The sequence below is a fragment of the Dama dama genome, chromosome 19 (genome assembly GCF_033118175.1).
Source record: "Dama dama isolate Ldn47 chromosome 19, ASM3311817v1, whole genome shotgun sequence".
NCBI classification, from domain to species: domain Eukaryota; kingdom Metazoa; phylum Chordata; class Mammalia; order Artiodactyla; family Cervidae; genus Dama; species Dama dama.
Window position 1 is genome coordinate 51,431,060 of NC_083699.1, and position 24,175 is coordinate 51,455,234.

General features: G+C 46.0%; 1 protein-coding gene across 1 annotated transcript in view; it reads left to right on the forward strand.

Moving 5' to 3' along the window:
* Window positions 1-302: 302 nt before the first annotated feature.
* SEMA5B (semaphorin 5B) overlaps window positions 303-24,175 on the forward strand; it is a 42,938-nt gene continuing 19,065 nt past the window's right edge. Inside the window, exons 1-4 of the mRNA XM_061167938.1 lie at window positions 303-337; window positions 5,442-5,623; window positions 10,767-10,866; window positions 15,091-15,136. Of these exons, the coding sequence (XP_061023921.1) occupies window positions 5,491-5,623; window positions 10,767-10,866; window positions 15,091-15,136 (279 nt within the window). The 5' untranslated portion in view covers window positions 303-337; window positions 5,442-5,490. The remainder of the gene's footprint in view (window positions 338-5,441; window positions 5,624-10,766; window positions 10,867-15,090; window positions 15,137-24,175) is intronic.

A 24,175-nucleotide genomic window follows, 5' to 3' on the forward strand; every position in this document is an offset into this window, starting at 1 on the left:
TGCTCCCTAATGAGTGTTCAGGCTGCCTGTCTCTGGGCGACTCTGGTCTGTGTGCTGCTCCCTTGTCTGAAAGCTGTTCCAGCTCTCTCTCCCTTTTTCCTCCTCCCTCACCTGAGCAGAGGAGATCTGGAATCCAGGTCCTGTCCTCCGTCCCTGCCCCTCCCACCCTCAGTCCTGGGCTGTGTACGCTTCCCTTCTCCTCAGACAGCAGGTGTGCTGTGCTGGGGCCCAGGTGGGCACAGTGATTTCAACAAGCAATTATTGATTCAGGAGGAACTTGGAGGACATATTCACATGAAAACCGTAATACGAGCGGAACTTCTGCTGCAGAAATTAGGTACTTTTAGACCTGGGGTCCAGGGGAGAGGAAGGGGCCCAGGTGCGTGCATGTGTGTGTGCTAAGTCACCTCAGCCATGTCTGACTCTTTGCGACCCTATAGATTGTAGCCCGCCAGGCTACTCTGTCCTTGGGATTCTCCAGGCAAGAATACTGGAATGGGTTGCTGTTTCCTCCTCCAGGGGATCTTCCCAACCCAGGGAAGGAACTTGAGTCTGTTATGTCTTCTGCATTGGCAGGCAGGTTCTTTACCACTAACACTACTTGGGAAGTCCCAGGATGTATGCCTAATTCAGGCTGGAGGAACCCAGAATCTGGCCACACAGAGGGCCAGGCTTGGGGACTCGGGGTGACACAGAAGCCTGGGAAAGAACCATAGGACAAGCGGAAGGTTGGGAATAATGGGGGGAGAGCAGTTATCATACTGCCTTGGATGTCCTGAGGGGCTGATAGAAGAAAGGCCCCAGCTAAAGTCTAAAAGGATGATATTTGCATATGTATTGACCATCGCCAATTAGGCGTTAATATCAGCCAGGGCCCCCACAGGAAACAGATGGCACACACAAATTGGGAAATTCGAGGGCAGTTTAATAAAGGAACTGTTTACAGAGGGGTGGGAAGGGCTTGGGGAACCATATGGGAAAGCTCACTGTGCGGTACCCTGGGGCTGATAACCAGGAGTGTGGTATACCCCTAGGCCTGAAGGGAGGAAGGAGGGAGTGATGTTGAAACCTGGAGGCAGAGAAGCTGCAGGAAAGGAGCTCTGACCTACCATGGAGGGATGCAGCAGCCCACTCTCTTGCTTCCTGACCCCCTCACTGCCTCCCCCTCCCCATCTTCTGCCTGTGCCCCCTATTGACCAGAGGGAAGGAGGCCCCTGAAGCAGTCCAGGCCCATAGCAAGGAGAAGGAGAAAGAGTAAACAGAAGGCCTCCAGCCCAAGGACATGAGGGAATTTCCCAGGCCTCCCTGCTCCTCTTCCCTCAGGGCACCAGGATAGCTCTAATTAATGGTCACTGCCTGCCAGGCACTGTTCTGTGCCTTTAAGAGGTAGTACACTCCAGCATCCATGGGGGACTGGTTCCAGACCACTCTCCTCATACAAAAACCCTCAGATGCTCAACTGCCTTATAGAAAATGGTGTACAGTAGTTGCTTATAACCTATGCACATCCTCCCATACACTTTAAATCATCTCTAGATTACTAATACTATGTAAATGATATGTAAATAGTTGTAAATGCTATGTAAATAGTTGCTGGGGGCACATCAAATTCAAGTTTTGCTTTTTGGAACTTTTTGGAATTTTTTTCCAGAATATTTTCAATCCATGTTGGTTAGATGCAGAACCCGCAGGTGCAGCCACCTGTAACCCCCTTAATTTTTACAAATGCTGAGGGAGTTGGTGTTGTTCTTCTCACTCCCAATTTGAGGAAACTAAGGCAGGGAGAGGTTAAGTATTCTTTCCCAGAGTTGCACAGCTGGTAAGGAGAAGGCTGGAATTTGAACTCAGGTTGACTGGCTTTAGAGAGTTGGCCCTGCCTTTTGATCCCTCAGTCTCCTGAGGCCAGGAATCAGTGTCAAGGAAAGGAGATGCTGACACCCTTCGCAGCAGGAAGGACCCAGCTTAGCACGAGGAATAAGGTCTGTGAACAGCTGTATGAACAATAGCTCCAGGGAGTAAGTTTGGGCCAAATCTCCCTCCCAGAGGGTTTCTGCTCAGAGAGATGGCCAGGCTCTCCTGGGAAGGAGCAGCCAATTGAGCCTGAGATTGAGATTAAAGAGGTGCTCTGGGGACAAATGACCTGTGAGGTGCGGGATGGGGCGGGGTAAAGGTGCACGGACTGTGTGGTCACAGGGATACTTCCTGGAAGCCTTGCAGTAATGCAGTGATGGGTTTTGTCTTATTTTACACACAGGTGAGGGAACAGGAAGAGACATCCTGTTGTAGTTTTCCAAACCTGGAGTAAGTAGAGGTAGTGGGGAGGGAAGAGAGAGGAGAGATTAGGAGTAAAGAGGATCTTGAGCATCAAGGAACCCCAGGGGCCTCTCAGCCTTGGGGACACTTGTCAGAATCACCTTGGGGATCACTCACCTACTGGTCTCAGGACTCCATCTCCAGTGGAAGTGATTCCGATTTGCTGCTATCCCAGCCAGGAATCCATGATCTAGTTCAACCTTTCAGTTCACAGATAATGAAAGTGACACCAAAGAGGCCACTTGGTGTGTTAGGGACATGTTAAGGATGTGGAGTCAACAGGACTTGATGACACAGCCGATGAACTGGGGAAGGAGAGAGGTGGGGAGTGATGCAGAGCGTCCGAGTCAGGCTCCAGAGGGACTGTTGGGCAACTCTGTATATTAGAAGCTTTAAGGAACCAACACTAAGTTTTAAAATTTTTATTGAATCAGTTCAGTTCAGTTCAGTCGCTCAGTCATGTCCAACTCTTTGCAACCCTCTGAACTGCAGCACGCCAGGCCTCCCTGTCCATCACCAACTCCCAGAGCTTACTCAAACTCATGTCCATAGAGTCAGTGATGCCATCCAACCATCTCATCCTCTGTCATCCCCTTCTCCTCCTGCCCTCAATCTTTCCCAGCGTCAGGGTCTTTTCCAATGGGTCAGCTCTTCACATCAGGTGGCCAAAGTTTTGAGCTCCAGCTTCAGCATCAGTCCTTCCAATGAATATTCAGGATTGATTTCCTTTGGGATAGACCGGTTGGATCTCTTGCAGTCCAAGGGACTCTCAAGAGTCTTCTCCAACACCATAGTTCAAAAGCATCAATTCTTTGGTGCTCAGCTTTCTTCATGGTCCAACTCTCACATCTACACATGACTACTGGAAAAACCATATAGCTTTGACTAGATGGACCTTCGTTGGCAAAGTAATATCTTTGCTTTTTAATATGCTGTCTAGGTTGGTCATAGCTTTTCTTCCAAGAAGCAAGTGTCTTTTAACTTCATGGCTGCAGTCAGCATCTGCAGTGATTTTGGAGCCCAAGAAACTAAAACTAAAGTCTGTCACTGTTTTTCCATCTATCTGCTATGAAGTAATGGGACCAGATGCCATGATCTTTGTTTTTGAATGTTGAGTTTTAAACCAGCTTTTTTTTAATTGAGTAGATATTATTAAGTACATTTAATATTCAAAAGTAAAAATATTATAAAAAATTATATATTGATACACCTGGATCACCATTTTGCTACTTTTAAGTGACCTTTTTTTTTTTTAAATTAGTTTGGGTTTATTTTTTCCACTGTATTGTAATGCCAATATAAGCAAATATAAATATATATTCTTATTTCTACCCTCTTTTTTACACAAAGCGTAGCATGCTATATTACACTGTTGTGCACCTTGTTTTTTTCACTTAATATACTTGGAGACTCCTCCATAACAAAATCTGAAGACCAACCCCCATTCTTTTCTGTAGCTGTATCATATTCCATTACTAAGATACACCGTGGCTTATTTAAGCAGTCTCCATTTGTTGGATATTTGGTTGTTACCTGTCTTTTGTTATTAAAAAAAAAATGCCACAAGGAATAATCTCGTGTATAAGTCACTTTGCAGGTGTCCCAGTCACCTATTCTTGTTTCTTAACTAACTGTGAAGGAGCAGATTTTACTTTTCAATATGCAGTCTGCTGCAGGTGGATACTTGGGTAAAATTCAATCAAAGCGAATTTCTTGAGAAGTGAATTGAAAAAAAAAAACTAGGCAAAATACAAGTTCACATATTTTGTTATCAGATCCAATGGACATAAAAACTACCCTGTCAAATTACTATAAAGGTTTTAAAAAACACTATCCAAATTCTTCATTTATCTTACCTCAGAGTGGTCACAGCTTGTAGACCACACTTCGAGTAGCACTGGTTTACCCCAGGGAATTAGGTCAAAGGGGGTCATGCCTCTGTTGTTTTGCCAGATGTTGCCAGGTCCCCTTCCATGGGGTTGTATCATTTTGTACACCATCCAGCATTGTAAGGGGCTTCCCAAGTGGCGCTAGTGGTAAAGAGCCCACCTGCCAATGCAGGAGACACAAGAGGCATGGGTTCTATCCCTGGGTCGTAAAGATACCCTGGAGGAGGGCACAGCAGCCCACTCCAGTATTCTTGCCTGGAGAATCCCCATGAACAGAGGAGCCTGATGGGCTACAGTTCATAGGGTCACAAAGAATTGGAGACAACTGAAGCAGCTTGGCAGGCATGCACGCCAGCAGCGTATGAGCACCCCTTTCCCACTGTCTCCCAAGAGCTGTCATCTCACTTGGATGACAGCAGAGCTGATAGGTGAGCAGCCTTACCTCAGTTCAACTTTTAATTTGAGTTGCTCTTATTATGAATGAGAATAGTGTCATTCATATTTTTAAGCCCTGTTTGAATTTATATTCTTTGCCATTTTTCTACTGGATTGTTGTCTTTTTCCCCTTGATTCTCAGGAATTCTTTATATATTAGGAATATTAGCCCCTTGTGCCTGCCACAAACTGCTAATCTTTTCCCCTGTTTGTCATTTGCCTTTTGATTTTGCTGGATGTTTGTTTTTTTGGGGGGAGGGGTAGGGAGGAGCTTGCAGAAGTTGGTGATTTTTATGTAGCTAAATTTGTCAATCTTTTGTTTAATAGCTTCTGGATTTTGAATCATGGTTCTCCACTACAAGGTTATAAAGAATTCTGCCCACATTTTCTTCTAGTATTTTTCTGCTTTTATCCTTAACATTTAAATCTTTCATCCAGTGGAATTTTCCCTAGTTGGTGTGAGTTATGGATCTAAATTTATCTTTTTACAAATGGCTACCCACTTGTCCTAACTCCATTTATTAAAATCCCTAAGATACCACCTTTATCATTAAAATAAATTTTAAACCATTTGGGATCATAATAGAAAAAGCTCTATAATTTGTCAGTTTTGTCCAGAATACCATTACGACGGAAATTAGCTTTCAAGATATGATCTATAACTTTATATTACTGGAGCAGAGCAAACTCTTAAGTATCATAAATAAAATATAAATTTTATTTAAACAAACAAATCCTGTGGGACCACTGAGAGGTGGGCATTGCCAAGGGAGCGCGTGGTGAGAGTGAGCGTTTGCATTGCAGGTCTTCCCCCAGCCTGCCTCCGGGAGCCGGCACCACAGAGGGGCCCAGCATGGTGTTCCCGGGACCCCTGGCTGTCACACTGCTGGTGGTGCACCTCGCCAGCTCCCAGGATGTCGCCGGTGAAGCCAGCGGTGAGCAGCAGCTGTGCTCCCTGAGGGAACACCCCATCGTGGCCTTTGCAGGTGAGAGCCACTTCCCCCTGGGTCCTTTTTTGCAATAACTGTGTCCTGAAGGACTCAGGCGGGCCCTCTGCAGGGTCTCTCTTGGATGTCAGAAGTCATTTCCTGTAGGGTATGAAGACTCTTCCTCTGAGGGTAGATGTAAGAGGAATGGGTAGCAGTGGGCTGGAAGATCTGATTCTGACTCCAGACAATTCCTTCAGCTCTTTCTCCATGCTTCCCTGGGGTCCTTCCCTGGAATTCCATTGCTGGAGAATGAGGTTGTGGCTGCCCAGGGTGGGGTGGCCAGGGGTTGGTGGGTCATCTCAGCTGTATCTTTTCTGTCAGCATGAGCTCTGCTTCTTGGCTTCCCTGGGGAAGAATGAGGGTGACTCACGCATGAGGGAATGCCTGGAGATCTCTGGAAAGCTTCCTTCTGCTCTAAGATGGCTACAGGGATGCCTGTCTTTGAGGCCCCGGGAATCCCCAGGGAAAGGGGCCTTGATGACTCATCACTCCTTCTGTCAAGGAAGGGCGTGAGAGTGTCCTGTTAGAGTCTTTCCCAAGCTGGGGTTTGTGAATCACTGGACATATTCTGGGGGGTCCGTAAGTTCTCAATAAGAGTTTCTAAAATGAGGATATACATTTGATGATAATCTAAAAATAAAACACAAATACCAGAGCATCTTGCAAGTTCTCCCTTGACCTGTTAGCCAGTTTGGGGGTCACTAGGGGTGTTAGGATCCATCACCTATGTGGCAGCTCACATGGGGATCTGCAGATGAGGTCTCAGGGGTCCCCAGGTTCTTAAGCTTGATAAACTATCTGTGCTTTTTCCTCTTCACAATAACCCTGGCAGAGCAGCAGGGCAAGGACTCATCTCTGTTTACAAAAGGGCAGGCTGAGGTGTAGACAGAGGGATTTGTCAGAGCTGGGTCTCAATGTTGGCCTCCTGACTCCCGCCAGGGCTCTTCCCACTTCCCGGGGCAGAGGGCAGTTGCTCCAACCTCGGGTGCCCTGGCAGCCCATCCTTGAGATTCCACACAGCCAGCTTAGAGGGGCAAGATAGAAACTAGAGTGGAGAAATGAATCCATGAGACCGACGCAGGCATGGGATCTGGAGGGATGGGGAAGACAGTATGGATAGGAGCTGGGGCAGGAAGGTGGGGAGGCTGGGGGCCTTTCAGATGTGTGGGATTCCCAGCTGTGGGCTGGCTCCCGCTCAGGGAGGAGGGTTTCCAGCCATCTTCTCTGTGCTGTCTTGTTGGAGCTGGGATCCGAGGCTTTGAAGGCTTAAGTGGATTAAAGTAAATTAGCAGTGTCCTTAAACCTACAAAACGCACGCACACCCTTAGACTTCTGATGGCTCCTGGCGTGGTGGTGGCTGTTGCTGAAGAGAAGGACCAAGGAGCAGGATTCTGACGGTGGCCTTGTCATATGAGAACCCCCTGTGGCCGCTCCTAATGAACCCTTTCTTCTCAGGGGCTTTGCTGGGGCATGGCTGGATCTGGGAGCAGAGATAGTGGAAGGAGAGCAGGGGAGTCCCTGTTGCCCAGCCAGGCTGGTCTGTATTGATACAAACTGGGTGTGATGGGAGGAGGGTGGAGAGATGTAAAGACATGTTCCTTAAGAACTTGGCTTCCTTGACACCAGTTCTGATCTTCAGCTGTAAAGTGCTTGAATGAAAATGACTTCCCACACCACCTCCTTTCAGAAGGAAGGAATGAGGTAGAGTGACACAGACAGTTGACGTGGGGTGACAGGAATTCCCTGAGTCCCAGGAGAGGGGAGGTGGTCTGTCATCCTAGTCTGACAGCCCCGGAGAGTGGAGTCATCTTTGTTTTCCCTCCACAGGCCTTCTGGTCTCCCTGAAATTCAACCCTTCCCTCTTTCTGACTACTTTGAGTTTTCCTGTCTATTCACCACATTTTTCTTCAACCCTAGACCCAATACCTAACTCTAGGCACAGTGCTGAACTTTGTGGGGCCTCAGAGGTAAACGAGAGTTTCCTTTGAGTACTCCTGTTTCTTATTCCTTAAATGTCACTCCCTCTGGTCCCCCAGTGCAGTTAGTCCTGGGCCAGGGCTGGTCCTCTTGTCCACCACCCCCCCCCCATCCTTTCTGCAGGGCACACACTAGGGACTCCATTCTTATTAGGTGACTATTCCGGGTGATGCCATATTCCAGTTGCCATAATCCAGCCCAGCACCAAGCCCCAGCTTCCGGGACCCCCTCAGATGTTACACTTTACTTCTGACTGATCAGTAAGCTTCTAACCCTGTAGCTCTGAGTTTCCCTCTGCCCTGACACCTGGCTGATCTGTGAATAACCCCTAAATACCCACTGAGGAGCTGCCACTTGCAGAATCTGACAGCCGTGTTTCTGTTTTGTAAGGTTGAATTTTCTCCTGTTGGTTTCTTTTCAGGGGCCCCACCTGTGTTTCTCTCTGGCCTGCATGTTATTCTTTTCACAGCAGCTTGGCCTTTCTAGGTGGCAGGGAGAAGCCAGTATGGGGTTAACACTAACAGTGGTTAATCCACAAAGTGGGTAATTGAATTGACTATAATTAAAATCACAGGCGCGTCATGGAGAATGTCATTTTTCTCTTAAAGTCACCATCCAAAGCCTTCACTGCGCACGGTGGTCAGAACGTGCTTGGTGTTTTAACGACAGCTTTCCCTCTGGTCCTCTTTGCCTGTTTAATAAGAGGAAGCTGGCTCCCTTCCCAAGATGGCTCCCCCAGGATCACCACGCTGAGCCCGCTGCATCTCCTCCCTCGCTCCTTCCCTCTTGCCCTTGTCAGTCACTTCAGGGTAAGGAAGAGGGTCAGAAACTGAAAGGGACCCCTCCTCCACCCCACCTCCCACTGTCATCCTGGCTCCTGCCCCGTTTCCTCTTCCTCTCCCCTCACCTTAAGAAAGGGCTGTAATGAAGGTTGAGCTGAGCCATCTCCAGATGGAGTTTCTCCTGGTTTGCTGCAGACCAGTCATGCCATCTCTTCCTCTGTTCAGCATCTGGAACATCCCTGTCAGAAGGGAAGAAGGGGATTAAAGTGCGACTTGTTGCTCTTATTGGAGAACACCCAGTATGCTGGGGACAGGCAAACCCTTAACATACACACACACCACCCGGAAAACAGATGAACACATTCAGAGCAACAAAAACATGCAATGTGAATGGAACTGGAAGTGTAGAGAGAACATAGAACAAAATAAGATCAGGGTGGAGAGGTTATAATCCAGGAAGGCTTCCTTGGAGGGGGAGGACCCTTGGCTTAGTCTCTAAGGTACTATGATATCCTATCCAGATTTTTGAGAGTGCCACTGAGATCAACTAAAAACCCAGCCTAATTGACTCCAGATCTACTCCCTATACTGAGATCGCCCAGATGCCACTGCAACTTCATGATGGCTCATGCCAGTCTATAGCCCTATGCTGAGGGCAGAGGCAGACACAAAGGGTCTGCTTCATTTTGTTGCAGAATTTCTTTCTTCTCCTTTTTTTTTTTTAATGGTGCATATCACAGTTTTCTGAAAAACATCCAACTTGCAAAACCTTCAGTTCTCCAGGGAGCGATTAAGTGTTTGCCTGTCATGCAGAAATGAAGGGCTGCTTTTACTCTGTAGTTGGAGGGATAATGAGCTATGATTTATTTCCCTTGGATTGCACACACACACACACACACACACACACACACACACCCTGCACTCTCCCCTGGGCCTTCTGGGAGCCAGTTACTAATATACTGTGAGGAAGAAAGTTCAGGGCTTCCTCACATTTCCCCATCATCTTTACCCTACCAATGTGAAAGTTCCTCTGCCCACAGCATTCTCTCTTCACCAGCCAGTTCCCTCACATCCATGAGGAAGAGGCTGAAAGAAAGCTGTGGAGGGGCTGTGAGCCCAGATGGGGGAAGTGAGCTTCCATTTGGAGGGAAATGGGCATTTCCCTCCCATTTATTCCTTCCCGTTTATCTGGGCACTGTTCCTCGGATGTACCCTCCCATGACCACTGCCCCATCCATCCAGAGGGCTGCAAGGTCTCCTCTGCCCACCCAGTCCTCATGAGAGACTTTGGCCTTGGCTGGGATGATCCTCCTTGGAGACAGAGATGGGCACTGTCCACCCATCCTTCCTTTCTTCCACCTCTGTGGAGTCTTGTCTGAAAACCTGAGTCTTCTTATACAAAAGACAGTTGACAATTATTCATATATTTAGTCAAATACTTCTGGATACTAGGCAGAGGCTAGAGATCCCAGAAGCAAGATCTTCCTTGTCCCCCAGGGCAAACTACCAGATTAGACACCCAGTGAGATAGGGGCTTTGATGGCAGTCAAGTAGAGGTCTATGGGAGCCTATCACCTTGTGTGAGGGAGTCAGAGAAAGCTTCTTGGAGGAGGTGGGGTGAGGATGGGGACAAATAGGAGCTGTTGCACTGAGGGATAATAGAATTGCAAAGGTTCTCAAGCTCTTGTGGGACAGATTGGAGAGGTGCCCTGGTTGAGTGTGGCTGGGGTAGATGGTTTGAGAGGGAATGTATAAGCTGAAGCGTCATTCTTTCAGTGGATGACTAGATAACTAATGCGCCAGGCATTCATTCATTGGGAGGACAGTGGGGCCAGAAACCAAAGGCCGTCACAGGAGTTGTGTCTTTGCCCAGAGGAAACTGGGCACTATTACAGGGTTCTAAGCTGGGGAGTGACACAACTAGAGTTGCATATTAGAAAGATGGCTTGGCTGCCTTGTGGGAAATGGAGGGGCAGGAGTGGAAGGTGGGCTGGTTAGGATGCTGTTGACAAGAGATGACGGTAGCTTGCCTGGGGGATAGGGTGCAGGGGGCAAGATGGCTGGATTTCAGAGGATAGGATTTGTCAGCGTGTTTGGTGTGGCTGGTGAGGGTCTTGAGGAGTCAAGGATGGTTACAGGTTTTCTTTGTGTGGCTAGGGTATGGGTGGAGCCCTTCTTTGAGCTAGGGAGCAAAGCAGGAGCAGTGACAACACCCCTACTCCCTGTCCCCTAGCTGTCTGCTCACAGAGGTGGGCAGGTGGAGCCCAGATCTCCAGGGTGCCCCCACTTCACTGCAGCCCTTCCGTTCTTGGGTCCAACGCTGGTGCAGCTGGGAGCCCCTAGTCCAACAGTAACTGAACAACTGCCTCTCCCTCCCCCAGATCTGAAGCCATGGGTCTCTAACTTCACCTACCCTGGAGCCCAAGATTTCTCCCAGCTCGCTCTGGATCCTTCCAGAAACCAGCTTATCGTGGGAGCCAGGTAATGAGGTACAGGAGTGTTGGGGCCAGGGCTGGGGGATGGATTCTAAGCACATTGAGCAGAGGCAATATTATTTGGGATGACTCTCTGTGGGCAACCCCTCATCCTGGGTCCCTGTTCCTTCTACCAGACACTCTCTCTGTGCCTGAATGCCTGTCCCCCAGCAAAGGAAGCATTGAGGGAGTGACAAGGAAGTAACGGCCACATCTCAGCAAGCTGCATTCCCCAGGGTCTGGCAGTTATTGAGGGCAGGAATGCCTGCTGTCAACCTCCTAGCCGGCATCCCAGCCATCATGCCAGAACCTCCCTGGTGTCCTCCCTGGGAGCGCCACGCAGAGAAGGTGCCCCCTGCTGGCCGGCTGGCTGCCTGCACCTGGGACATGGGACACGGGCTGTGTGCTTTTATGAAGGACCTCCCGGTTGCCATATCAGTTAGCCCCAAGGCCCAGGTCCAGTATTTAGGGATAATACATTCTTGAAGGACTTATGGAAACTTTGCAGAATGGACTAGGAGGAGAGAAATCTCACAAAATATAGACCACCAGCTCTGGCTGGGAAGGGAGCTTAGAGATGGTCTGTTCCAATAGGACCAGCAGCAGCACCACTGGGGAACTTGTTAGAATGCAAATTCTCGGACCCTACCTGATGAGTCAGAAACTCTGGAGGTGGGGCCCAGCAGCCTGTGTGTAAGCACGCCCTCCAGCTGGGCCTGGTGCACACTGAGGTTTGAGAATCACAGACCTAATCCAGTTGCCCTCAGTTTAAATAAGAGGAAGCAGAGGCCCAAGAAGGGAAGGTGACCTTCCCGAGATCACATAGCAAGATAACAACAGAGTCTGGGGTTAGAATCCAGGCCCCCTAACCTCAGGGTTTGAGGCTTTCTGCCAACCTATGTTACCACCTCCAGCTGCACTGGTGTTTCTCAGAAGCTCTCTGCTCTGGGAGTTCTGATTGAGCAGGTCTGGGGTAGGGGAGGACAGCCAAGGGGTTGGACACCTCAAGGTTGCACTCTGTAGCTGACCAGCCTTGACTTTGGGGCTCTCCTGAGTGGCCCCACCCCTTCATTTGCCATATGAAAAGGAGGACAGAGCTCTGGACCAGATGAGCTGTGTTCTTGTCCTGGGTGACCTTGACCTGTGAGCCTCAGTTTCCTCATCTGTAAAGTCTGGGTTACAGTCTCTGGGCTGCCGACATGACAGGGCTATTAAGAAGCTACGGTTTGATTCATATCAATGTATGACAAAACCCACTGAAAAAATAAAGAAAGAAAGAAAAAAAAAAAAAAAGAAGCTACGGTTTGTAAAGCAATTATCCATCAATAAGAAATATATTAATAAAAAAAGAAGCAGCTAGGGTTGAGTGCATTTTATTGTTTTATTTTGAAATTATTATTTTGTATCAGATATGTTACAATATAACATTCAGAAGGTACAAAAGGGAAAAACAGCCACCTGCCTCCAATACACTAGGTAGGACCCCTCACTGGAGGCATGCTGTGAGTGAGTTTGTGTGTCCTCTCTGAGGTAATCTCTACATGTACAAGTATCTAAGAGTATGGACCTTATTTCCCTAGCAAAGAGAGTCATTGTTTTACTTTTTATTTGAGGATAATGGTAGATTTGGGCTTCCTAGGTGGCTCAGCGGTAAAGAATCCACCTGCAATGCAGGAGCCTCAGTAGATGTGGGTTTGATCCCTGAGTCAAGAAGATTCCCTGGAGGAGGGAATGGCAATCCACTCCAGTATGCTTGCCTGGAGAATCCCAGGAATAGCAGAGCCTGGAGGGCTACAGTTCATGGGATCTCAAAGAATCAGATATGACTAAAGCAACTTAGCATGCATGCAATGGTAGATTTACTTGCAGTTCTAAGAAATAATACAGAGAGATCCCATCCTTATACCCTTCACCCAGTTTTCCCCAGTGGTAACAGTTTGCCTAACCATAGTACAACGCTGCAGTCAGGAAGCTGGCATTAATGCAATTTTCCCACCTGATTCAGGGTGTACCAGTTTTACATATGTAGCTTTTAGAATCCTGATGCCTTTGAAATAAGTGAAACAGAGAAGGACAAACACTGAATGTTATCATTTATATTTGCAATCTAAAAATAAAACAAATGAATGAATATAGGAAAACAGAAACAGACTCACAAATATAGAGAACAAACTAGTGGCTACCAGTGAGGAGAGGGAAAAAGGCAGGGGTGGTGGTAGTGAGATAGGAGTAGGGGATTAAGAGAAACTACCATGTATAGAATAAATAGGTTACAAGGATATATTGTACAGTGCAGGGAAATAAAGCCAATATTTTAAATGGTGTATAATCTATAAAAATACTGAATCACTAAGTCATACCCCTGAAACTACTATAATATTGTAAATCAACTAGACCTTAAATAAACAAACAAATAAATAAATCCTGATGCCTTTGCTCTGAACCTTGTGTAAACATTTTGAAAACTGCCATTCATTCCGTAGCCGGCATGTGTCAGGCACTATTTTATGTATCAAGTATGTGGTAAAATATCTAAGTGAAAGTGTTAGTTGCTTGGTCGTGTCTGACTCTTTGCAACCCCATGGACTGTAGCCCACCAGGCTTTTCTGTCCATGGGATTCTCCAGACATGAATACTGGAGTGGGTTGCCATGCCCTTCTCCAGAAGATCTTCCTGACCCAGGGATCAAACCCAGGTCTCCTGCATTGCAGGCAGATTCTTTACCATCTGAGCCACCAGGGAAGCCCGTAAGATATGTGAAACATGTAATAAATCATCTAATCTTCACAATAAATAACCCCAGGCAGTAGGTTCTGTGATGATCCCCACTATATGGACCAGAAAGCTGGGAGGGTGAAGCTGCTTGCCTGTGCTCACACTGTCCTCCCTGGTCCGCTCTGTCCCCCTTACCTTGGCCTGGTTATGCCTGCAGAGAACCCTTTTTCTAGAATCATCTTTCCTTCCTCCTTCTCTTTTGCCTGACAATTTCCCACTTCTCTGTAGGACACCCTGGGTCTCTGGAATTCAGGGTAGAGAAATTTTTTATTCATTTATACCCCGCCTTGTTCCGTAAAGGGGTTTAGGGTGGGTCAGGCTATAGAGATTTCTCTCTGTTCTCATCTCCCAGAAGAACAAACTTCCAGTTGTGATAAATGATTTTTGATGGGATAAAAATGAATAAAGTGATGCAGTGTTTCCCTTAATTTTTTAAAGCTGTGAGCAGATGTCTGTGTTACCTGAACAGACTGTGGGGGCAGAGCCATAAGCTGGAGTCCATCTGTCCCCAGCCTGGGCGGGGGGGGGGGGGGGGGGGGGGGTGCAGGGGAGAGGCCTGGGGAGGGATGTCGGAGGCCTGAAGCCAAGGTCCCATGGCCAGGCCCTCCAAGACAGCAAAGCAGCCGAGTAGGTCCTGGGCTTGGAGCCAGAGGTATCTCCTTCAGGCCCTTGGATCCATTCAGCAGGGGCCCTTCCCTCTGTTTCTGGCCCACTCCACAACCTTTCCTCTCATTTCTCAGCACAGCTTAGGTAGGCCAGAACTTTCTAAAGTAGTTATTCCAAAAACTTCAGGAACCAAAAGCAGAACAGCCAAAAGAAGATAAAAGAAGGGAAGAAAATTCTTAGGGGAAATCAAAACTTTATATCTGTTTCACATTAATAAAGCCTTTTAACATGCATCACATCATTCCTGTCTCCATGGGTCTTATGAAATAAGAAAGACAGGCGTTAGCTTCTCCATTTTACAGATGCGGACACTGAGGCCCTCAGGAGGCCCCCAGCAAGTGGAATTCTCCCTGTCTCTGCAGCAGGGTCTCTGTCCCTGCTTCAGGGTCTACTCTGTGAGCCCGTATTCACTTCCATGTGGTTCTCTGACCTGGGGGTCCTGCCACCCTCCAGGTCCACCCACAGTGCCTGTGGGTCTCCAGGGGCACATGAGTCTGGTTTTCTATCCCACCTTTCCCTCATACTGTCTCTCTGACTTGGTCCATTTACCCCAGCTGTTTGCTCATCCGTAACATGGCGTTTTCTCTCTGCTTCCGGGATGGCTGTGCAGATTAAATGAGCTAATGAAGGTAAAACTCTCCCTGGGGCTGGCCCACCATCGGCCCTCTGCAGTTGGCACCTAGTTCTGACACCCAGTCCTGGCACCCGGAGGCAGGAGCCAGAAAGCCGCTTCCTGGGGACCTGCTTGTAGAGCCAGCCTGACTTATGGCCTCTGTTTCTGTTTTCACAGGAACTACCTCTTCAGACTCAGCCTTGCCAATGTCTCCCTCCTTCAGGTACATTTGCTTCCCTTCCCTGAAATTTTCCTGGTGTTTGGGGGCTGGGGCCAGGGCAGCACAAGGAGCGAGACTCAGAATTCAGCCCTTAGGGTTGAAAACAGGAACCCTGTGCTTTTGTCAGCAGCTGTGGACTCACCCTAGCTGTCGGGATGACAGCTGGGAAGGTATTTGGGAGTGGGGGTCGCGGCCACGTAAACATAGGGGCACACACGGGGCTCCTGCATTGTGAGAACAGGAGCTGGGGGCTGAGGGGCTCCAGGATGCAGGACTTCCACTAGAAGCAGTTCAGTACTGGACAAGCTGGAACGGCTGGTCATTATAAATGCAGAGCCTAAATCTACAGGAAGATCCCTGTGTTTGGGTCTTGAGGGGAAGGGTGTCCCTCTTAGCTTGGCCTGAGTAATCCCATTCTAGCTTAGCATTTTCACTGAGCTGTGATTGATTTATTATCTGCTGCCAAGAAGGACTCCCCAAGCATAATTCCCTAAGTGCTTTGGGAGGCATTTTAATGGGACTCCTTGATCCAGAACATTTATCCCAGATTGAGAAACAGATGCCAAATCATCTCTGCAGAGGCTGAACATTCTAAAGAAAGGAAGGCCATCTCTTCATCTGAGAGCCTCAGTTCCCATGTCCAGGGGAGGCTTGCTGGTCTCCAGTGATGGGGCGTTCATTGAGTGCTTACTGAGTATCACAAGTGAGCTGGAGGCAGAGGGGCTATAGACACACTGATCCCTGTCCTCTAGGGCTCACAGTATAGCCAGAAAAAAAGATGATGAGTGATACACAAAATCTAATTAGAGAATGGTTGTTAGTATATGAGGCTATTTAGTACAGGGTTTCATTACAAAGGGAAGTTGGAGAAGGGGAGAACTCCTTGGTGAGCTAGTGTGATATTCTGGTCTAGTTTCTTCTAGAAACTGTTCTAGACCCCCAGGGCCACTGCAGCTGGTAGCCACAGAGGAAGCATAAGGGAGCAAAAAAAAAAAAAAAAAAAAGTGACCATCAGGAGGGAGAGCCCAAGAAGAACTAGAGAAAATGGAAAAGAAATGCCATTTATCTATTTATAATAAACATTTACTGAATAACTACTAAAAACTGGGTGCAGTCCTAGTATTTGAGATCCAAAGGTGAATCAAGCTCAGTCCTTGCCTCAAGAAGCAAGCATATAAGTTATACATGATTCCCTTTACTGGATGGGATATGTTCCTGGGGCCTGGGCTGGAGCAAGGTAGAGTGAATGCCTAGAGGCAGCATCCCACAGCCTGCCAGCGTGGTCGGTCAAAGGATCCCAGCCAGAGCCTAGGGTCCAAGTGGCTTTCATGGAAAATGAAGCCAAGATGCCGAGCCCCACAGGCCAGGGTCTAGGGGAAGCCAGTGCAGAGATGGTCCAAAGTGGGTGGGAGGAAGCAGCTCCAGGGGTCCTTCCCTGAGCCCAGGCAGTTGGCTTTTTATTAAGTTCCCATGGTCTGCAAATGAAGGTCTTCTGGGAGCCAACTGAGGAAAGGTAAACAGATGCACAGAAATAATGACAGTGCTGTGGGAGGCACGTAAGAAGGGGTGCATGCTGAGTGCAGTGGTAGCCCAGAGGCACAAGGAACCCTCAGCTCAGCAGGGTCTGAAAAGTCTTCCCAGAAAGCTGCCTTTGGGCTGAAGCTAGAAGAATGGAGGTTGGCCAGGTAGCTAAGGAGGAGACACAGAGATGTGAAGTAGCATGAAGCACAGAGTGGGGCAGTATGAGAGGATGACAGGGTGGGTGTGCGATAATGATGGGAGATGAGGCCCAGGATGAGAGAGGCCGCACCACAGAGGGTCTTCAGAAGGATCCATATTTTATTTTGAAGGTATAAAGGTTTAAGCAGAAAAGTGATATGATTATGTTTAGTGTTCCAATCACCTGGTCCATGCAGAGAATGGATTAGTGGAGGAGCTTGTTAGGAGAAACTGCAGTAAGGTGATTGATGGGGAGAATTGAATTAAGGCAGCAGAGTGGGGATGGAGAGAAGACAGGAATTGATCTTCGGGTGGCAGACACCTACAGAGTCACAGCATCACACAGCTCCAGAGAGGACTGGGCATGTTGTCTTCTGTGTGAAGGTGACCCCTGGAGTTGGGAAGGAGACAACCCTGGGGGGCTTAGCAGAGGCTTGGACCACAGTGGTGTCATCTAGGCTTCTGGTTGCAGAGCTGAGTAGCATAAACCAGGAGTTGACTGGAGCTAGCCTGACTCTAGACACTGGTTTTCTCTTGGGTGCCCACTAGAATCACTGGGGGAGCTTTCAAAAAGCACTGATGCCTGGATCCTATCCTCAGAAATTCTGTTCCAGGGTACGGTTGGGCACTGGGATTTTTAAAGGCTCCCAGATGATTCCTATGTGCAGCCAGATTTAGGAAGCACTGCTCTAGGATGTTAAGAAGACCCTTTTTATAGATGTTGCCCAACTGGTTTGGCTTCCCCAGGTGTCCTTGACAGCTGACCAGCAGGTCCTGGGTCCCCTACCCTACCAGATGTTAGGACTTTCTAGCTTGACGCTGAGGCCTGATGTTTGGTTCATTCAGCTCTGAGTGAATCTGGTCTCACCATGGGAGGTATTTTCTGCCAGCCCCATCACTCATGCTTGAGGCAGGGACTGGGCCTCAGAGGCTTTTCTGAAGGGCCCTGCACACCAGCCACAAGTGCACCAGGAACTGGTTTTACCGCCTTCCCAGGGTGTATCTTAGGGGCCCGAATCCAGGAGTTCAGGTCAGATCCTTTGTAAATAGAACCTAGGAGATAAATAAATGCATTTCATGTTCACATCCTCACCTCTCCACCACAGGGGGACCCACCTGGCCACAAAGAGGAGGGAACAACAGACAAGCTGGAGGGGGCCATCCAGCATCACCTTGACTAGGCTGGAGGTAGACCACAGCCTCTGGTCTCCTTTTCTCTGATGAGAAAGCCATCCCTTATGACCATAAAAGCTGGACTTCATTGAGTGCTCCTCCATTGCCCTACCTGGGGCTTTGGGTCCCTTTTTATATTCAGCATCTGCTATCATAAGTGGCTCACAATTAAGGGCCAAAAATGAGCTATACCACTTTCTTGATAGGATGAGGCAGGGCCAAGGCCTCCCCTCTCCCCAGTGCAGCTTCCTTGACTGTCTTTACTGCCTGGGGTATGCACAAGGTTGTAACTCTCCTTTACAGCCAACTGCTCCTCCCACGTGGCCCCAGGATATGATTTAACCAAACTTAAACGGCAGTGTTTTATTGATAGTTTAAATAATTAACATCCCTTAAAGAAAAATCTAAATGCAAACTGTTTATGCAAACTAGTGTCCATTAAAAGGATTTCTAAGTACCTAACCCCTATTAAACAATTTGTGTAAATTACTGTTCCTCAAAAAAATAGAAAAACTGAGCTTCCTTCCCAATTCTCCAAGCAGCAAGATTGGAGAGATGCAGGTGGCAGCAGAGATGGGAGGGCATGTGTGTGCAGTGTGTATGTGTGTGCATGTGCTTATGTGTGTGTGCACTCCTGTGCTTGCAGAAGGGGAGGGGAAATCAAATCAGCTCACCAGTGATTGTTATCTTTCAGTGTAACTTAATAAGCTGGCTGTGGGAAAGAAAAGGTGGCCAGTAGTCAACAGTGTCAGGGGGCTGCTGAATGGTAAGCTTACTTGGATTTGTCAATCAGGAGACCATGAGCCACCTGTGCCAGAGCAGTTCCGGGGGATGACGTGGCTGGAGGCCTAATTGCTATGGATTTATGGTCTTGGGCTGCCACATGTCCTGCAAGTGCAGAAATGAGGACTGTGATGTACATAAGCATCAGGACGCATATGGGGCTTTGTTTGTGCCTGGGCAGATGGTGAGGCTGATTCTGAGCTCTTTTCTAGTTATCTGCACATTGTCCAAAGTAGGCTGGCAGCTCCAGAGTTGTTTGAAGTCTAAACTCTGCTGAGTGGTGGGCTTAACGCTCAGACGTTTTCATTTTCAGCCATTGTCTCTGGTGTCCAGGGAATTGTTGAATCTATAAGATTATTCAGTTCCTGGCTCTCTTGACTGCTTTCTCCCATAGCAGAAAATCATGCAGTTTCTCTTTACTAGAGATTGCTATCCGGGAATTCCTAGTTTAAAGTATTCTGTGTGGTCGATTGATTATACACATCTTATTTCCACTCCTTCACAAAATTCCACTAAAAGGACAATGAGAAATTTAAAAAGATACAGATCTGCAATGACAGAGAGAACAAAAGAGATGTCAGTAGAGAAAAGATTAAATGCATTCTGGGGAGGTAGAAAGTGGATGGAGCAAATCATAACTGATGTAGTGGAGCAGAACAGTTTATAAAGGGAGATACAGCAGAGAAGTAAGATGACTCCCCAGAATGCCTCAGAAATTGGGCTGTTGGGTATTGTGGAATGTGAGGATGAGGTACAAGTCTAAAAGGGGGACATGGTTGAAATTATCTAAATTGAGAAGCTAGAACCTACATCTCCTGTCCCATCCCACACAGTAATCCCTTCCTCCATTTTACCCCTCCCCAATAAAGGAACCCTGGAGAAGGAAAAGTCTACCCACTCTACTATTCTGGCCTAGAGAATTCCATGGACTGTATAGTCCATTAGGGTCACAAAGAGTCAGACATGACTGAGCAACCTTCACTTCACCTTACTTCAAGAAAGGAAAACTAAGACTCTTTCTTTAAAGACCCAACTAGTGAGTCTTCAAATCTGGAGACTCCAGGAAAGGTGAAATCTCACCAATGGGGTATGGGACTAGAACAATATTTCTCCTTTTTCTATTTTTGTGCAGTTTATTTATTGAAGAAACCTAGTCATTTGCCCTATAGAGTTTCCCACAATCTGGATTTTGCTGACTGTAGTCCAAGTGGTATAATTTAACATGTTCCTCTGTTCCCTGTACCATCTGTAAGTTGATTCTTAGATCTGAAGACTTTATCCAATTTAGATTCTGGCAAGATTGCTTCAGAGATGTTAGTGTGTATTTTTTTAGGAGGTGCATAGTATCTGATTTTCTCTGTATTTTTTTTAATGTTCACAGTCAATGATGCTTGTTACCTAGATATATTAATTCTTTAGGTTACAATGCATTAGCCAGACTACCTTTACAAGGAAAAACTTCCTATGTACTGCTTGATTACCTGATGATACAGCCGTATGGAAAGACAAGATAAATGTTTGATACTCTGTCTTTATTCACCAGTTTTCAAATAAGGAACAGGCTTTGTAATATCTGTCAATGATGATTAGTGAATTTTATTATTTTATTACTGTTTTTACTACAGACTCATGGCTTTAAACATTGTGGATGTTTCAACCTATTGCAGTTGTCTCTCATGACTATCCCATCTTTTGCCAGTAAGGAGCCTCTTCAAGTTGACTCCTATGACACTATGACCCTAGTGGTTTTTTATTGCTTTCATATTAGTATGAAGTGATATTCTAGGCTCACCTTGTACATTTCCTATCCTAGATCTGGAATTAGCTGTTTCTCCAAGAAAACTTGATTCTTTTCAGTGGGAAATGGTTAGTGATTTATTTTTAAATATAAATAGCCAAAACTCACCAGACATTTGAGGAAGGCCTCCAAAGTCAAGGAGAAAGATAAAAACAAACAAGCAAACAGAATGAAGGAAGCTGTAAGAAACAGGGATAATGCAAGAAATACAAGAAAACACTTTTGAAATTAATTTTAAAAACTAGAGTTTTCTGAGATATAAAATTATTTTGTTTATAAAACATTAAACAAAAAGTGAAAATTTAAGGAGTGATTGGACAAATAAAAATTGAAGGATTAGAAGACAAAGTTGAAGAAAAATCTTTCAGAAATTAGAACAACAACAAAAAACAAGAAATGAAAAGCAGGAGAGAAATAAATAACAGAAAACTAGAGGATCAGTGTACAAGGGTGAACAGTGGATTGGATTAATAAGCATTACTAAAAAGAGAACAGAGGAAAAGATAAGGAAGACATTAAGGATGAAATAACATAAGAAAATTTGCCAAAACAGAGGATGAGTCTTCACATTGAAAGGGTTGACTGAGTTCCTAAAAGAGACCTGCACTAAGGCACATCAGTGTGAATTTCAGTATACTGTTATCAAAAAGATGATTCTAAAAGCTTCTAGCATTCTTTTCTAAAGCGAAAGAGAAAAAGGTCACTACAAAAGATGGGGACTAAGAATTACACCAGATTTCTCAATAGCAACACTGGAATCTAGAAGACAATGGAGAAATAAATGTCTTTAAAATTCTGAGTGAAAATTATTTTCACCTTAGAATTCTGTACCAAAACAATCAATCAAGTATGAAGATAGAATGAATCAAACATGCAAGAATTTTTAAAAATTGATCTACCATGTTCCTTTTCATAGGAAGATACTGAAGATGTGTTCTACCAAAATAAGCCAATAATTCAAGAAAGAGGGAAACATGGGATTCAGCAAACAGGAGAGGAGAGGAGGTAAGTCCCAGGTTAACAGCCAAACAGGAGGACCAGTCCATCCTGGGGCAGGAGGCAGGAGGTTGGGGCAGGAGAAAGACAATGGGAACTAATAGGGTATCTGAACCATTTGTGTGTGCAGTTAGCAAATAATATTGACAGAGAATGTTGGACATTTGGGAAAATTCAGTAATAGGTACATTACAAAACAAGCCAATGAAGAAAATCAAGACACCTACTCAGCCCAGGAGAAACAAAAAGTTGGTCAAGAATGGAAACCTTGTCAGAATAGGCATATTTCACTGATTCTCAGAGGCATATGTTTTCACATTTTACTGAGTCTGAAATCAGGCCACAGCTTTCTATCAAAGGCATTTTATAGTCACCGTTGGCAGACTGCAGTCTTGATGGAGTTGTCTCTAACTATACAGGCCTGAACTTGTTCATTACTCCTGGTATGCTCAACCAGCAACAGCAAGCCACTGACATTTCCGTTCTCAAACCATTTAAGGATCACATGAGGAGGGACTGTGAGTCTTGGTTTGTCAGAAACCTTCTGTGGACACCTGCTGATAAGATCAAGAAAGAACCAGCATCCAACCTGTCAAGTGCGGGCAATAACTTGAAAGAAAATTCTGGAAACCAAAGAGAAATATTCTTGAAGAATTGCTGCATCACTGGCTTCCTGGGCAGTTCACAAAACGATGGTCTAAAACAAGCAAACAAAACAACAAAAAATGAGCACTGATGATGGAATAGAAAAGTGACTCAGAAGAGATGAACACTCTGAATTCAAAGAAGGTTTAAAAATACTTAATAAATTTTGCTTACAGTTTTCTTTTTGTATGCATAAAACTAATATATGATTAAATATATATCTAAGTAAAAACACTTCCAATAAGCTTACATTAAAAATTTAAGTAATAAAGGAATTTGCCAGCATGTTTTCTTTCTTAGTGATTCATATTACAATCAAGGGTGTCTTACATTCAGTCAAATCTGGGGTTCTAGTTGGTACCAGTGAATAATTTTCACAATGATATAAATAACAGTGTTGATTTTAAAGAGTTAAATAATATATTGAAATATTAAATAATTTATATTACATAATTATAATGGGAGGATAGGAAGAAGAGAGGGGTGGGGGAGAATGGAGATGGGTAAGTAGAAAAAAATTTTCACCTCCATAACAGGAGGTCAGAAGATGAAGTCTGAGATTGATACATATTTTTGAGAAATTGGATTTTTAAAAACATGTATAGAAAAATCAATTCAGTTCAGTTCAGTCTGTCAGTCGTGTCTGACTCCTTGCGATCCCATGGACTGCAGCACGCCAGGCCTCCCTGTCCATCACCAACTCCCGGAGTGGAGTTTACTCAAACTCATGTCCATTGAGTTGGTAATGCCATCCAACCACCTCATCCTCTGTTGTCCCCTTCTCCTCCTGCCTTCAATCTTTCCCAGCATCAGGGTCTTTTCAGATGAGTCAGCTCTTTGCATCAGGTGGCCAAAGTATTGGAGTTTCAGCTTCAACATCAATCCTTCCAATGAATATTCAGGACTGATTTCCTTTAGGATGGACTGGTTGGATCTCCTTGCAGTCCAAGGAACTCAAGAGTCTTTTCTAGCACCACAGTTCAAAAGCATCAATTCTTCAACACTCATCTTTCTTTATATAGAAAAATAAAAGAGTCTGAAATAATTGTCCTTGGGAAATGGGATTGGTGTGTGAGAGGAGTTGTTGCTGGAGTCTTTTAAATTATTTTTTCATACTATTTAACTTTTTCAACTCTGTGCATCATTACTTTGATAAAAATAATTTTTGAAATAAAATAAAAATAAATAAAATGACTCAAGCTGGTTCTGTGCTGTAATCATTATAAATATACATATTCTTTTCAGGCCATATGTTCTAACTTTTGGTTTGAGAAACCTACTCACAGTGAGAGGCTGCAAGATGTAACAGAGAGAGCTTAGTTCCAGTGTCCGTTGTCTGGGTTTGCATCTTGCGTTTGTTGCTTACCAGCTTTGTGACCTTGGGAAAACTGTTCAATCTTTCTGAGCTTCATTTTCCTCACCTGTAAAATGAAGAGAGAGGTGTATCAAGTGCCTGTCCCAGTGCTCAGCTCCGTGTGACTTTGTCTAACACCTTTCGATTGTACACACCTATCCCCCATGAGCCCCCAACCCTCACAGTGGGATTCCCATCCCCTTAGAAAAAAAGTTGACCCCTTTAAAGTGCCCCTGTGCTCAGGGACCCCAAGGCCCCAGTGGAGCCCCTTTGTCCACACTGTCCCCCTGCAGCACAGTCCCACTGTCCAGAGTTTTAGGCCTGGACATCTGCAGTGTATGTGGGTCTTTGTGCTTTTCTGCCCCTAGAGGCCCTGAGTTTGCTTATGTCCCTTTTTCCTTTCACATCAGGCTCAGTTTGGGAGCTGACAGGTGCTGAGTATGACAATGGCTCCCTTGTTCCTGTCCAGGTGAAGCCCACGACTCTGTGTCTATATGCCAGGGAGATTTGCCTTTCTCCAAGGAAAGTCTGGGAACAGAGGCCTGAGCTCCAGGCATGGCATGGCAGGATGAGC